General features: G+C 41.3%; 1 protein-coding gene across 2 annotated transcripts in view; it reads right to left on the minus strand.

Annotated features, from left to right (window-relative positions):
• The window catches only part of NR6A1 (nuclear receptor subfamily 6 group A member 1), a 226,530-nt gene extending 214,397 nt beyond the window's left edge, over nucleotides 1-12,133 (minus strand). For both annotated transcript variants that reach the window (XM_027556240.1, XM_027556241.1), the window contains exon 1: nucleotides 12,034-12,133. In XM_027556240.1, the coding sequence (XP_027412041.1) occupies nucleotides 12,034-12,133 (100 nt within the window). The remainder of the gene's footprint in view (nucleotides 1-12,033) is intronic.
• Between the last annotated feature and the right edge of the window lie 1,451 nt (nucleotides 12,134-13,584).

A 13,584-nucleotide genomic window follows, 5' to 3' on the forward strand; every position in this document is an offset into this window, starting at 1 on the left:
ATATGCCTTGAGGGATGACTGAACAGTATCTAAAGTCAAAATCATCCCAATGAATCCGTGCTGTGAGTACCACAGTTATTTGCTTTCCTAAATTCCAACTTCCTGTTTTATCCAACTCATTACATCATAAAGCTGGGAAATTCCTTCAGTGATTACCTAATTTAGCGCCTTCATTTTATAGGTAGACCCATAGAAACATGCTTTTATAAGAGAGCTAAAATCAGAATCCGGGCAAAACCTAGGCCCACCAACTATTTCCTGAGCCTCATACCTCCTCAAATAATGTGGCTGCTCTCCTCTCTCAAGTCCTTCCCTGCTCAACACTACATTACTACCATATCTATTAACCCCCACTGTCACACCGTTCTCACTATCTCCTTGCTAGAAAACCACTTTCTGTATTTTACAAGCTTTGGACAACCAGTTCTTCTATTTCCACTTTCAAAGGGTCACATCAATCTTGGATTGGTCCTCTTTTCCATATAGTCGGCTTTTGTGTGGCAGAATTTTTTTTAAAATGTACAGGGGACAAAAGCTACCTTTTCCTAAATGGCATTCCCCAAAGTACTCAAGCCAACAACCAGGGATCTACTGACCATCTCATCTTAATCTGGTGTATCTGGTCATTTTAGTTATAAGGAGTGCTGTATTTCCAAACAGAAATGTACTATATTCTGGTTCCAGGAGGGCTTTTCAAACCTTGGATTTAGCTTCAACACTCAGCTTGACTTACATACTGCCCCAATTCTCTCAAGTGACTGAAAAGCATATTCTCTTCCCTTGTGTTTTGTAGACTTTCTCTGACTACCTGCAAAGAACTCAGACTCAAAGGACTCTGACATAGGAAAAGACTCAAAATTCCTGACCTGATTATTCTTTCATTTATCCATTCATTCATGAAACACCAATTACTTGTGTTTTTAGTGCTACAGATGATAATTTGTAATGTAAACTCGAGATTCAGTTTTTTTTTCTCTTTTAGGCTACAGATTCAAGATATGGTATCACTGCCCTAAATAGAGCAAAATCCCCTCTTTCCTTACCACTCAAAGATAGTCTCTGATTATATCAAAACTGTTTTCTGGTTGGCTTATTAGAGCCAACATGAAAGAGAAATAAATCACTTGCAACTCTAACGGTGGATCTCTGTGACTCTATTCTATAGGAAGTTGAGTTGTGTATAATCCTCAACAATTATAAATCGCCTGGATTCACAAGTATCTGCTTTGAGGCAAACACTATGCTTGGCACTCTACAGGCTTTATCATGAGTCCTAATAACACTACCCTTAATTTCAGAAACATTATAGTACATGGGGAGAAGGGGAGTGGAAGGAGAGATTAAACCTAGGAAACAAATGATTAATGGTGTTACTAACTGTAAAAATATAAAAACTAGGGTTTAATCTCTGTGGGCTTCAGTTTCCACATCTGCAAAATGCAGGAGACAGTCGAACACCAACCTCACAGAGTTATGAAAATAGAGTGAGTTAACATATGTAAGGTGCTTAAAAATTATATAATAGCAACTATATAAATGTTAGCTGCTATTATTGTTCAATGAGAACACTAAAGTTCAGAGAAGTCAAGTGACAAAGTCACACAGCTGTGATCTTTGTACTGCCACACTCCAGAGTCCCTGCTCTTTCCCTCTCACATTATCTAACCAAAATCCTTCCTCCCTTACTGAAACTACTGCCACTTCCAAAAAAACAAAGCCCTCTAAACAGATATCAGTGGGGGGTTTCCCCCAGGTGGTTTATTATCCTGCCAAAAAGGCATTTTGGAGGAAGGATTGTAAGGCTAAAGAGAAGCTTCCAAACAGGTTAGATTTCAAAGTACAGCAAAAATATGGAAGGGAAAAAAACACACAAATCTGCCTCAGTTATTAAGCTTAGTAATTAACATCATTTAGCTCCTCTGAAACTTGAAATAATATCCAAGCATTAAAATGAAAAAGGAAAAGCTTTTATTTTCTCATTACTAAGCTGCAACCCCTACAGAACACAAAAACGCTTAGAAAGGTACATTACACGAAACTCCAAGAACATCAAGATGACTACAGAGCTCTCAGGAAGGTAGCCCAGATATCGCACTGATCTTTCATCACCCACCAGGGTTTTCACTTTAACTTCTGATCCAGAAACTCCTTATTGTTATTCACATTGTTCTGTGACATTTCTTTTGCCAGCAAACTCACTTCAGAATGAGTTCTACCTAGCAACTACCCTAAGGAGTAAATCCCTAACTCTTTAACAACACACTAATTGACTTACACTAAAATGTTACTCACACTAGGAAAAGGTATTCTTACATCAGCAGAGGAGATACTTCTCCTATACAGACTTTATTACAACCTCCCTCAGTCAAAACTAGGTTAAAGGAAAACCAATCTACAAACTGACACTGCCAAAATCACAGCTTTAGAAGGCTCAGTGAAAGCCAAACACACCTACTGAAAGCAAACAAGCAAAGTATTCTTTTATGTTTGTAACTTTGTGTCCTTTTATTTTTTTTAATTGAAGTATAGTTGATTTAAAATGTTGTGTTAATTTCTGCTGCACAGCTAAGTAATTCAATATATATACATTCTTTCTTTAATATTCTTTTCCATTATAGTTTATCACAGGAAGCAAACTATTCTTGAAGGAAATTTTGAAAAGATAGAGGGTTTTATCTCATAAATATTTAATTTTTTATAGCAATGACTCTTTATCAAGTAATAAAGTATTTTTTGTATAGTCAGATTTATTTCCACAATTATAAATCCACCCTTGGGGAGGAAGCAGGTTCTACTGGAAATTTTCTAATACAAATAATTAACAGTTAAGCAACAGGTTTCACATGGCAAGTAACAAAAGCCTTATCAGAGAACTCAGTGAGGTGAACTATGACATACTTCATTTAGTCTCAAGCAAAGAAAACTTAAAATGAACTCATTTTCATTTTTTTTTCCTCTATAGCCTCTTTACAGAGTTTTGTTTTTTTTTTTTTCTAAGAGAAAGAGAAGGAATGAAAAACCCAAAGTAACTAAGTGCTAACAATAATACTTGGCAAAGTCACCATTTTCACCATTTTCAGTCTGTTTAGAAAAGAAGTTCTCTCATTACTGTGGTCTGCGTGGTCGCAGGACCCCTTTTACACAACTAAAAATTACGGAGGACCCAAAGAGCTAACATTTACACAGGTTATATCTAGTGATATTTACCACAGTGTGAAATCTTTTAAAATATCTATTAATTCATCCAAAAGTAACAAGAAACCTGTTATATGTTAATATAACCTATTTTATGAAAAGTAACATAATTTCCAACAAAACAACAAAATTGATGAGAAGAGTAGCACTGTTTTATATTTTTACTAATCTTTAATATCTGGTTTAATTCTGGCAGTTAAGATTCTCCTGCATGCTTCTGCATTCAGTATGCTGTGCTATACTGTTTTGGTTGAAGTATACACAGAAAATCTGGTCTCACACAGATTTGTAATTGGAAATGGAAGAACTATTTCTTAATGAAAATAATTGTAGGTATTTTCCTTTGATAATATACCAAAATTCAGTAAGTAGTGGTTTCTTAAAGGTCAGTTCAAAGGGAAATCTAAAACCATATCAATGAACTTTGTGTACTCTGTTACATTAAAACCCATTGGTCTATCTAGCACTTCGAACCCATCTTTTCTCCATTCAGAATTTTTTAACATCATACATTGGATAATTTGGAAACTGCTCCTTCACCAAAATGTGATCTTCAAAATGTTAACACATTTCATTATATAATATTTAAAAAAAAAAATCAGATTTATCAGTAACATCAACATTAGGGCTCATCAGAAAAGGCTTTAAGTATTGGGAAGTTGTCAAGCTCAAAGTGGCAAGTACAAGTTTTCCAAAATTCTAATTGTCACTTGAAAGTTCAAATTTTATCCACCATCAAGAAGCATTGTCAGTTTTCCCTGGCCTAACAGGCTCCCTGTTCGTTTTCCAAAACATGGTCTGCCAAACACCCAATCTGAATATGGTCTGTCAATTGTTCTTTCAAGTAAAACTTGTGTTTCATTAAAAAAAAGCAGCTAGTTCCGCTCACAACATAATTGCAGAAGCACTTTTCTTAAAAACAATTATTCTATTTTGGTAAGCAGAAGAAATGCTTTGTGCATCTGCCATTTCCTCACACAGAATATCAAAAACATCTGTACTCAAGGGTAGAGATTTAATAAAATTAATCATTTTTACTACTTCATCCAGGACATTCTTAAGTGAAAATAGCTTAAAAAAAAATACAAGTGACTAGAATTGAAGAATATAATGACTACTAGTACAGTTTGATGCTTTGATCTCTGCTAAGGTGCCAATAATTTACCTACCACCGTTTCTCAACATGAGCCCAAATGTCAACATCGCAAAAAAGGCAAATAATGTCAGCATTATTATAAAAATAGCTCTGACCTCAAGAACCTCCTGAAAAGGTTTCAGGGCCCACTCTTCCGTGGTTCATGGATGACACTTTGTACTGGTTTACACCATACAGTAAATTATTAATAACAAATTTAAGTACTCAATCAATAGGGAGAGATTAAATCTGAAACAAACAATCTAGTAACAAATGATCAAGAAACCACTGACAAAAATACAATCCAACTGTTTATTATTTCATTACTCATTTATGAATTTTTAAAGGCAAGATATGAGGAAACAAGATAAAAAGTGTGTAAGACTTCAAGTGTCCTCTTCTTTCTTGTGAGAGAAAAACTAAATTATACAAACTGGAGTTAACTGTGGTAAAAAGAACTCTGCACTGTATCTGATGCAGTGTGTGTGTGAGACTCACTCAGTCACAACCAACTCTTTGCGACCCCATGGACTATACAGTTCATGGAACTCTCCAGGCCAGAATACTGGAGTGGGTAGCTGTTCCCTTCTCCAGGGGATCTTCCCAACTCAGGGATCAAACCCAGGTCTCCCACATTGCAGGTGGATTCTTCACCAGCTGAGCCACCAGTAGAACACAAGAAATTAACAACAACAAAAAAATCAAGACTTTTTAAAATCCTTCCAAGACAGTGTGGCTTCAAGACTGAAATGAATGCAAGAATTAATTTTTTAAATGAAAACTAACACAGGTTAAGGTAGTCCCCCCAACTCCCCATCCTTTCACAGAACCAGTACATCCATCATTTTGGCACAGATTTGTTACTGAAATGTTTCCTAAATCTTAAACCATGAAATTATACCTCTGGACCCGAAGTATAACAGGAAATTTAAAAATCTGTTTAATTATGTCCTTTTTCAATCAATGTATTCAGAGGGAGAATTAAAAACAGAGAATTTAACACTACAATGATGGGTTGGAAGAGCAGGCACTCATAGATCTCTGAACTGCTTTTATAAAAAGATACAAAATTCACTGAAATATAATGAAGAGCTGGAAATAAAAAACTGAGAAAGTTATCTACTTCTGCTACATGAGGAATTTAGTTGTGCATTTCACTCTCAAAATTACAATTCTCAAGTTTATTTTCTAAATAATTACAAATTGTTTCCAATGCAAACTTGTTAAAGCAAATATCTGTTTGATATATCCTCTACTAATACACAGTGCAATTCCAATGTGATATAACTTATCACTCAAATAACTCCCTCTATCGTTATTACCAGCTTCTCTTTATGATTTCTCACTCTTAACAATGGGAGCAAAATCACCACTCTGGTTCAAACCACCCACAGAGTATATCTTCAAATCAAATGCCCGGATTTGTTTCCAGAATACATTACATGTTGCTGCCTAGGGAATTGGTTTTGGAAACATTACACTTGGCAGCTGACCTATCAACAGTGCCAGTAGAATTGACACCAACTTAAAGGCCAGAGTCCCTCTAGAAAACAGAAAAATATGCTGCTACTGCCATCTGTGGTTTATGGTTGAATAGCTTCTCCTGTATAAACAAATTGAAAGGTATGTACAGTTAGCAATTAGGTTCCAAAGATTTCATCATTTGAAGATACTTTTTAAACTCTGAATGTAACAAATTATAGAGTTTATTAAGTGTATGACATTAAGAACTTGTGATTCCTTATTCGAACTTATGAATATAATGCTGATGGAGAAACCACAACTACTTTGATTGAAAATTTTTCCATTGCATAAAGGCTAACTTTTGTTTTCCCCAAACACACACTCCTAAAGAAACTCAAAACACTTGAATGCCTCTGTGAACTTAAAATGAGAATAATTTCTCTTTTGAAATAATGACTATCAATACTACAACATCCCCCAAATTTTTAAAGCAAAAAAAAAAAGTATTTTTAAAGAAATCCAGGAATTTTCTATTCAGACATAAGAGTTTGCACCCTTCAAAATAAATTTTAAAGACTCAATTATCCCTATAATTTTTTTTTAAGAACAAAACATCCAAGATGCAAATGAGGCTGAAAGTAGACTATTTTCAACTTATTTTCTCTCAGTTTGCTTTCTCAAATGACAACCACTGTAGCTTAGGGATCAAAAGATTTGGTGTAGCTGGGGGTGGGGAAAAAAGCAATTCAGGTCCCCAGCAGCCAGCTGAGGAAATCCTGGTTCGCTCCCCAACTAAATCACTGTTAATTAGAATTACCGGGTTACATAGTAAAGTCTTATTTAAATAATCGTAAACAGCAAAAAAATCTCTTTTCTTGAGAAGCTGTTCTCCCCAGGCTACTATTTAACAGCAGGTAGTAAGGGAAGAATGAAATAAAGTAGGAAATGTTTTAATCTTTCACATAAAGTTTTCTGTTTATAGCTATTTCTAAACCACACTGAAAAAGCAGGTTAGACATCTCACAATGGTTTTCTTCTAATTTTCCGATATCTAAAATAACAGCCTTATCTTTCTCATAAAGACAACCCACGTCGGAAAAGAAGCAATAAACAGAAGCCTGGGCCTGATTCTAGAAATAATATATATATCAAAGTTAATCCAGAGTTGGTTTTTCTGTTTGTTTTTTAACATAGATTAAGCTCAGACAAATCTGAAACTTCGGCTCTGAGAGGGACTCAACACCCAAAAAAGAATTAGCTGCTTAGCACTTCTTGCTGACTTTAATAATTCTGGTATTTCTGAACCCTAGTCATTAACAAAGGCACCCATAAACCCTTAAGAAATTACCTGAATCAGGAAAAAGTTGACCTTAAGAATGTAAAAGTTTGACAGAAAACATTTTCCTTCACAACTTGTTGGTCTCAGAAATACTTTTAAAGTATTACAAAGTTGGGTATATTAGATCATCACCTGTGTGGACATATTCAATAGCTACTTTTTATTTAAAATTGTTTCAAGGACACTTTTATTCTTTGCTGAAAAGCAAAATTTATCTGTTGATTCAGAACTTTCTATTTTCCTGATTGTGAACCTTTTTCACATATAAGACAACTGGTACACATAAAATGAGGCATTTTTCTTGTCCTACTTTAATAGAATAGATTTGACCAACATTAAAATTTACTCATAAATGGCATCTTACCAAATTTAACTTTCAATCTAATTATATAAAATACTGCAAAAAATACTTAAATGGAGAATGTAATTTAACTTGACTACAACACAAAATTAAATAATAACCAAAACTTATGAAAAGGCCCCAAAGATCTAAATGAGCTTGCTGAAAATGAAGTCTCTTAATTTTGGAGACTATCCCAGCTAAGGCTATCCCAAAGCCAGAAGTTACCATGTGAACACAATTCATTAATGGACAATTTATTCAATACAAACCAATAAATACTTAGTTATAAAAACAAAATGATGATGTCTTAATACAGGATGAAACTCCAAATACAGCCCCAGGCCCCAGAACATGCAGGCATCATTAGCAATTTAAAGCCAGCTTGCACAACAGGCACTAGTTCTGAGAAATTTCACCACATTTGCAGTTGGCATTTCTATCCTCCATTCTCCACTAAACTAAACCTAGATATTTAAACCTAAAACTATTTTCTAACCTTTGCTCCACAATCCCAGGAAAAGGGAAAAAATGAAAAAAAAAAAAAAAAACCAAGAAATTATTAATAAAATATGAAATACAGGATTTAAGCATAGTTTAGGAAATTCACCAGCAGTTTTATTCACTAGCTCATCTCCCTCCTCCCCATCTAACTCCTCTTCACACTAATTCATGCTTACACACACACACACACACACACACACACACACACACACACACACCTTTTTGCTACAGAATTCACAATGATTTATGGGTTTGGAACATGTTCATACTTAGATTACATGAAAGAATATGGTACATGGTAAATCTGAGATTGGAAATGTGGTCATCTCACACCTCAGCTCACCGATGAATCTGTTCATTGTTGCCTTTCAATGTTCTTTGGAGGTCACAGAACCCACTAAAAAACACCTGTTTGCTGTTTGGACTAAAGAACAACAGTACTATAGTATGCTTTTTTGCTTGTTTGTTTAATGGAGGTAGAAAATTCTGGACTGACTCAGAACTAACTTGATTTTTAAAGTCACAGAACTGAAAAGTTACTTTTTTGCTTGTTTGTTTAATGGAGGTAGAAAATTCTGGACTGACTCAGAACTAACTTGATTTTTAAAGTCACAGAACTGAAAAGTTACACCGTCATTGAAAATATCTGCTAAAGTATTTTCAGGGATAAACATTCAGATGGCACAGTCTTAACAGAAAAAGGGCATCAGGTTTATCTAGTGAACTTCTCTCCAATTCCTCTAACATGTAATTATATAAAACATGCTTTTAATTACTTATAATGGTTTATAAACTTCCTTTGCTTGAAACATTTAGAACTCCATTATTCTCTCAAAATAAAATGATCAAGTGCAGTATTGACATATACTTCTTCAAATCATTCATCTTCCTTTGAAATTCTGATCGAGTTCATGTTTGTCATCAAAACCTAAAAGCAACAACTGAAATATTTAGTGCAGTGAGCACAGGAAATTCTTGGAAGGGTAATGGTGCATCAAAAGACTAGCAATTCTGTTTGGATAGAATAATAAAAACCATTTAAAGGACTGTAAATTCATCATCAATGGCGTTTCCAGCAGGAAAACATTTCTAAAATTTCACTTTCAGTTTATTTATTCATGACACAAACCAAAAGATCTGCTATCTAGATGACTATCTACTGCAAATAATTCGTATAAAATAGAAATCAGCCACCAGGATAAAAAGCCAGGAGAATTCATTTTCTCTGCTTTGACTCTAAGCAGTTTCATTTACTTTTGGAGAAAAACATGAATTAGGAAGTATATAATGGGGAAAAAAAAAAACACCATTCCAAAGATAAACTTTTTTTCTTTTTTGGTAATTCTTCTGTGAGTATGTTAAGTTGTAAGAGATAATGAACATACACTGTTAAACAGTACACAATACTCATTTTTACACTGGGAAATAAAACTTTCCACAACAGTCTAATGTTTCATGTATTTTCCTTAGAGCCCATCAAACTGCCAAAAGTCCCATTCTGTTTTCAACAAAAAGGAAATATTTGTAGCACTAAATTGGGCTGATGTAAAATACTAAAGCCACCTTAGCCTAAATGGATTGCTTGATAACATTCTTTTAAATGGTCCTGACCGATTGAGGAAATGAGACTGTGAAAGGGAAATTTGATTAAGAGTTAAAATTACCGCTGAGTTCTTTAAAATGTACTAATGAATAATTAATAGCAAATGCAGTTCCTAGGCTTCCCTTACAACAATATTCTCAAGTAGAACTTAAAGTATTGACTGTAGTAAAAATCCATCAGCTACGAGTCGCACAGGTGGGTACAGGAAGCATACACACATAGATAAACATTACAAAATTACACACACTAATATGGGCCATAATATAGATCTGAGCTTCTATAGATCTGGCTTTAAAAAATCAGCATGGTAAAATTTAGATCAAAATTTACAACTTTAACACATTAACACCAAACCAAATCACCTCTTAAAAAGCTTAAAAGTCAAAAGCACTAAAGAAATCCTTTGTTCCTATGATACTATCTCCTTCTACCCTAACTGGATTCCTGCCCCTTCCTTTGTGACACAGGATTTTATTGATCTCAAACATGTTCACATTCAGAAATTAGTCTCCAAAGACAACCCAAGGGACTGCAAGCCACCTAGATACTACACATCACAGACATCTCAAAAAAAGACAAGAGCTTTGAAAACATATCACTATTTGGTCAGCAACAGTAAATGAAGCTAACCAGGCTCTCTTCGAAACCGACTTTTTCCTTAACTGGTAAAAATGCCAGATCTACTCAACTGGCAATAAATGTCTGACGAGTTCATAAATTTATGAAGGCGGAGATACACCCCAAAATTGCTCCCCATTCGTTCAGCAACTGAGCGCCTAAGTGACCTATTTTCAGGTTACTTTCCTCACACCTGCCAGGCCACTGTCCTGATTGAGAAACTTCTTGCTGAAGCAATTAATTTTTAGTGCCTACTAACTGTCCCGGGTGTTTGCATTCAATTTGAAATCTGTTACTTGTTAGACACTGTTCGGTCCTAGATCTTTCAGAGAATTGCGCGTTTATGGCGCAGAGAGGGGAGGAGGCGCGGATCTCCGAGAGCCTGCCCTTTATTCGGAAATGAGGAGATGTGAAAGGTGGAAGGCAGGGCAAATAAATAAATAAATCGGGTTTGCCGCCGAAGCGTTTGCCGGCCGGTACGAGCACCCTTTGTAATGCAGGCCTCCCGGGGCTATCGCCTGCGCTAATTGCTCCAGGGCGCTTTCCAAGTTCAAAAGTTCACCTTTTACGACCTCACAAAAGCTCCTTACACGTTACCAATAAAAACATTCCGCGGCAAACACTATGGGGGGAAATATCAAACAGATACAAATAAAACACCCCGCGGGGGCAGAGCGCCGGCGGGGGCGGCGGGGTGGGGGGGGGGGGAGAGCGGTGGGGGCCGCCGGGCCCAGCCGCAGCCCCGAGGAACCTGAGGACTTGGCCCGGACATGGGGGCAAAGCGGCGCGCGGAGGGAAGGGCCGGGCCAGGTGAGAGTCGCCCGGGCTCCGGGAGCGCCAAAGGGAAGAGGAGAAGTAAGGCTGGGCGGGCGCGGGCCAGGACCGGCGGGCGGAAAGAGGAAAGAGGCAGGTGTCCCGGGCCCCCGGTCGGGCAGGAGCGCCGAGGCATCGGGAGACCGGGCTGAGCAGGGCGGGCAGGAGAGCGCGGGGCAGGAGCGCGGAGAAGCGGGGTCCGAAAAGGAACCGCTGAGCCAGGAGCTCTGGGACTGGGGGGTGGGCGCCGAGAGGGAGGCGGGTGGGCAGCCCGGGAAGCGCGGCAGAACGGAGGGGAGAGAAAGAGGCTCCCAAAAGGTGAGGGGCAGAGAGAACCCAGGGGACGAGGGTGTGGCGGCGGCAGGGCGCCGAGGGAGCGTCCGCGGAGGGAGGAGGGACCCGTGAGGAGGAGCGCTGAGGAGGTCGGCGGAGGAAAAGAACTCGGCGCTGAAAGGACCCTTTGGAGGAAGAGATCCTCGCACGGGGGTCCCCCGGAGACCGGGAAGGGGACGGTGGGAAAGAGGGGACCCGAGGGGCAGGGGACGCCCCCACTGACGGGACTGGAGGTGAGGGGGGCCGGTGGAGAGGGGCCGGTGCGGAGGGGATCTGAGAGGGGGGGTAGGATTCGCGCTGAGGGACGGGGCCGGGGGGAGGGGAGGCCTGTGGTGAGGGGACAGAGGGGAGGGGGAAACGGAGGTCAGGGTGGAGGGAGCCAGGCAGGAGGAGGATCCGCGCGGAGGGGAGTCCGCGGGCGGCGGCGGCGGCGGCGGGGGGTGGGGGGGGGCGAAGGAGGATCGGCGCTGAAGGAGGATCGGCGCTGAAGGAGGATCGGCGCTGAAGGGGGACCGGGGTGAAGGTCCGCGCTGAGGGAACCCGGGTCCGCGCTGAGGGAACCCGGGGCCGCCGCGGCTTCCCAGAGAGAGAGAGAGAGAAAGAGTCAGCTGAGAGGAGGGGACTCCCCGGGGTAAGGGGACAGAGGCCCGGTTCTAGCCGGGCCGAGACTTTGCACGCCCCTCACCCACCGTTGCGCGGCGGCGGAGGGAGCGCGGCGGGCGGCTCCAGGAACCCCGCCGAGCCCCCGCCGCCTCCCCCTCCGCTAGGCGGCCGTTCGTCCCGCTCCATGCGGTGGAGCTCAGGGCCCGCGCTCTGTTCGCTGCTCCGCCATGACCGGCGCCCTCGTCGCCGTCGTCGTCCGCCAGGGGGAGGGGGCTGTCAGGGGCCAGCGGGCTCCCGGCCGCGGCGCTCTCTGGGCCCCGAGCCGCCGGGCTCCGCGCCCCTCCGCGCCGCGCCCCCTCAGCACTGGCCAGCTCCCACCCCCGACGTCACGCGCCGCTGCCACGCTCTGCCCTGCGGGGCACGCTGGGAATTGGAGTCCGCCGGAGGAGGCCGGCCACGCTGGACCCCACCAACTGAAGGGGTGGGAGGAGGGAAAAGCGACCTTGAGAAGGGGAGGCCAAGGCCTGTTAATACCACGAACCCTGATGAAGACTTCCGGTGCAAGTTGAATAAAGGTTACTTCAGGACCTTCTCTTTATTATGACTTGTCCGTGTATTCAACCTTCCCTATGACGCCTCGGATCCCCCCACTCCGAGAATGAGTCTTTCCTAGGAGGCGGATCGCCGAGGAGCCGGGTGAGCACGTGCAAAGAGGCCCAGCCCCGTAGGCGGGTCTCAGAGGGGGCGGTGTTTGTAGGTATTCACGAGGGCCTTCCTCCGCGGCTTCGGGACAAATTGGACCCGAGATTAAAGGACCGGAGTTTAACTCGAGGTGACCGCGTTCGTATGCAAATGGAATCTATAAAACTCTGCTTTCCGGGGTACTCTTTAAAGCCTTTTTACCTCCGGGTGGGCGGGAAAGACTGAAGTTTCTCTTCCTCCTCTTTCATTTTCCCCCTGCCCAAGGAACGGAACAGAATGGCAAACTAAGCTTCAAGCCATTCGTGCTATTAAAGAAACTCAGGCTCTTTACTCCTGGGTTCTTGAAGCCCTTCATTTGAGAGCGTCCTTCCTCGGTCTTGGTCGCCTTCCTTGCTCCTCAGTTTTCCTATCAATAAAACGGGGTTAGACTAGAGACGGGGTCAAATTGGAAGATCCCAACCTCCCCCACCCGTGCTCCTTGCCTCAGTTTCCCAGAGCACAATCCGGATTTTGCAGTTTCCGCTGCAGAGCCCACCTACTACTGCCACCAGGTGGCGCGCGGCCATCAGCGTCTGGGCTTGCCCCGGGAGTCTGCCTTCAGCGACCGTCTCTGTAAAGGGCTCATCGTGGCTGCCTCCCAAGGTCTAACCAGGCTCTACCTGGTCTGTTCCAAGACAAAGAACAAGAACACTGATTCCTTGCCCGCCTCTAGTCTCCCGGGTTATGCCGCAGCTTCTTCACTGGCTGCCCACTCCCCAGCTTGTCTCCCACCCGGACTCCCACCCCGCCTTACCAATCCGTCGGCTTGTCTACGTCATTGCTTGCTTATTAATTTTTAAGTCCTTATACTGGCATTCGCACTCCTGCCTGATGTGACCCCTTCCACATTTCTCATCACACTCCTTCCCTCACCTGCTTGGCAGGATGTTGTGTGA

Source organism: Bos indicus x Bos taurus, chromosome 11 (assembly GCF_003369695.1).
Source record: "Bos indicus x Bos taurus breed Angus x Brahman F1 hybrid chromosome 11, Bos_hybrid_MaternalHap_v2.0, whole genome shotgun sequence".
Lineage (NCBI taxonomy): Eukaryota > Metazoa > Chordata > Mammalia > Artiodactyla > Bovidae > Bos > Bos indicus x Bos taurus.